This window comes from Tupaia chinensis, unplaced genomic scaffold (assembly GCF_000334495.1).
Source record: "Tupaia chinensis unplaced genomic scaffold, TupChi_1.0 Scaffold000625_1, whole genome shotgun sequence".
In the NCBI taxonomy this organism is placed as follows: Eukaryota; Metazoa; Chordata; class Mammalia; order Scandentia; family Tupaiidae; genus Tupaia; species Tupaia belangeri.
This window is the reverse complement of record NW_006160145.1, coordinates 997,277-999,915: the sequence shown is the minus strand read 5'-3', so window position 1 is coordinate 999,915 and position 2,639 is coordinate 997,277. Positions and strand designations below refer to the sequence as shown.

Genomic DNA, 2,639 nt, shown 5'->3' with positions numbered 1-2,639 from the left:
AAAACCCCCCAAAAAAAAAAAAAAAAAAAAGTTAAGACTTTGACAGATGTTGGTGTTCATGTATTCCAAATCTGGGCTAAAGAAGAGGGACTTATGAACGACTCCTAGCAGTATGTGTAACAGAAGAACATGTAGACACAAAGGCAAAAAATTAGACCCGTGTCTAAGAGTTCACTGATTCTTCTGTAAGTGATGACTAGTGAAGTGGGTAGATTGGGCATGAAGACGCGTGGCACGGGCCGGGCGGGAGTGAGAAAGGACAGCATGCAGAAGTCAGGGTTCGCCACCGAGCCAAGGGTACTGGGACTATACTTCCTGAATTGAGCTTTTGATTGCCCTAGCTACAATATATATGTGTGTACACACACACACACACACACACACATATTCTTTTATAGTATGACTAAAGAAATATTAATAAACATTCTTAAAAATGACTTCCATTCACACACACAAAAAGAGAACAATGGCAAAGATCAGGTTCCCATCATTTTAGGTGGTGGAATAAAGAGATTTACTGAGGGAGTGAAAATTTTCTGAACTAGATGTCCTGTTTCTTTCTAGAAATGACTCAAAAAATAGTGAAAAACTTATAAAGCCTATTTTATCCCTTAAAATCTTCTGGTGAACTGGGAACCAGCAGTTAGCGTAATGGCTATGTCACTGGACTCCCACGTAGTCGACCGCGGTTCACGTCCCGGACCTGGTGGCTTAAAACTCACGCCGGGCGCGTGTGCGTGCATGCCCAAGATCCTGAGAGGAGAATGGAGGAGAAGGGATTGCGACGTGACCATCCCCTCTGGGGGGTGATTTCTCGCTTTCTGTCTCTATGTCTCTCTCTGTCTGTCTGGCGAGCGCACGCGCCCTATAGTGAAAATCTTTCCAAAAAAAAAAAAAATCTTCTGGTGAATCTTTTTCATACTAAAGTTCAATATTCTCATTATCTGAGCACGAGCATCTGGTGCTGGCAGTAAGAGCAGGATAGTAAAGGAATAACAAAAAGGAGAGCAGACTTAGAAAAGCAAATGGAAGACTGAATCCCAACTGTATACCTCAACCTTTCCTCAGCCTTCATTTCCTCAGCTGTAAATGTGTCAGCAATACCCGCCGTAGTTTTAACTCTATCTAAATATGCACAGACAGAAGATTGGACATGAGGTAGGAAGGAAACATAACCAAAACTGTACAACAGTTCTTAATACATACCCCAAAATACAGATCCAAATGTATATAGACTGATTTAACCTGATTATTGTATTAACAGGAGGATTCATTTTTAACTAGCCATTTTACCACTGAATACTTAACATCTAAAGGGAAAACGTGAAGTCACGGAAAGTTGAGTAGTAAATTTAAGAAGAACTTATAAATGTGGCCAAAATACAAACCTAGCACGCCGATTTCAAGACCTGTCAAGCCTGTTTTAATTTTATCATAAATGTCTTCTGATGCAAAGTCAACAGCAATTGTTCTTGTCTCCACTTTGAATTTTTCTTCTAGAAAAAAACACAAATGGGGAGAAATAGGGAAAATTAATATACAGCAATTAGAACTAAATCATTTGATATACTGTCCTTTTAAAATCCTTTACCCCCAAATTGACATAAAATTCAGACCAGGATCATTTTAGGCAATCATGAGGCCATCTAAGAGATGATAGAGTCAATGCAATAGATTTGCAATAAAAATCCCAATGTCATCACAGAGCTGGCTGAATGCTCCTTAATCAGGTCTCCCTTTATAAATCAGTAACGATAACTACTATTTAGACCCTCAGGAACAAGTGATAAAACATTATTCAAATCATAATGCGATATAGGCTTTAAATATCACTGGCTTCATGATTTTAATTGCACATTGATGCTTCATAATTTCAGGAAGAAGGCTTGATGTAGTAAAACATTTTAAAGCATGATGCATTAAAACAAAAAGACCATCTTATTAAAATGGAAACAAAATGAATGTGATCTTATGGTCATTTAGGAGCTTGGTTAATAGTTCATTGTTAAGTACGTTGAAAACGCCACACAAAATGTAGGTAATAAAGCTATCAAGCAACACAAAAAAGACCTCAGTGTTCTACTTTTCACAAGACTGTTAAAGTCCACACAGAGCTGATGGAAATCACAGCTTCAGAATGAGACTCCGGAGAAACAACCCCTGTACGAGGTAACGTGGACTGCTGGCTTCTGCCTTGACGAGGCAGCTCCTTGGAAGACACAGCGTGGGCTTTGAGGTCATTCAGACAAGAGTACCAATTTCATTTCCACACTTATTTGCAAAATGACTTTCAACAAGTCACACACCCACTTTGTTATAAAATTTATTTTATATATTCAACCACTGTACATCACCACAGCTTGTAAAACAAATTTTCCCAGCATGAATACACTGCACACCAGTCCAATGAACGATATTACCGGACATGTTATTGACAGACGATCCTCCATTTCTGTGTCCCGTAAATGTCTTGCCTCTCTAGTTCTCTCCTTGATTCCCTCCCTCTCACCCTCCCTCACCTCCCACACACCAACTTTGAGTCTCAACACCCTCTCGTGAAAATGAAGGTAATAATGGGACCAGCAGTTAGCGTAATGGCTATGTCGCTGGACTCCTATGTAGACAACTTCGGTTCGTGC

General features: G+C 39.6%; 1 protein-coding gene across 1 annotated transcript in view; it reads right to left on the bottom strand.

The window, feature by feature from the left end:
- Positions 1 to 2,639, bottom strand: part of HSD17B12 (hydroxysteroid 17-beta dehydrogenase 12) — a 216,343-nt gene that overhangs the window by 72,413 nt on the left and 141,291 nt on the right. The window contains exon 4 of the mRNA XM_006159131.3: positions 1,389 to 1,496. Within this exon, the coding sequence (XP_006159193.1) occupies positions 1,389 to 1,496 (108 nt within the window). The remainder of the gene's footprint in view (positions 1 to 1,388; positions 1,497 to 2,639) is intronic.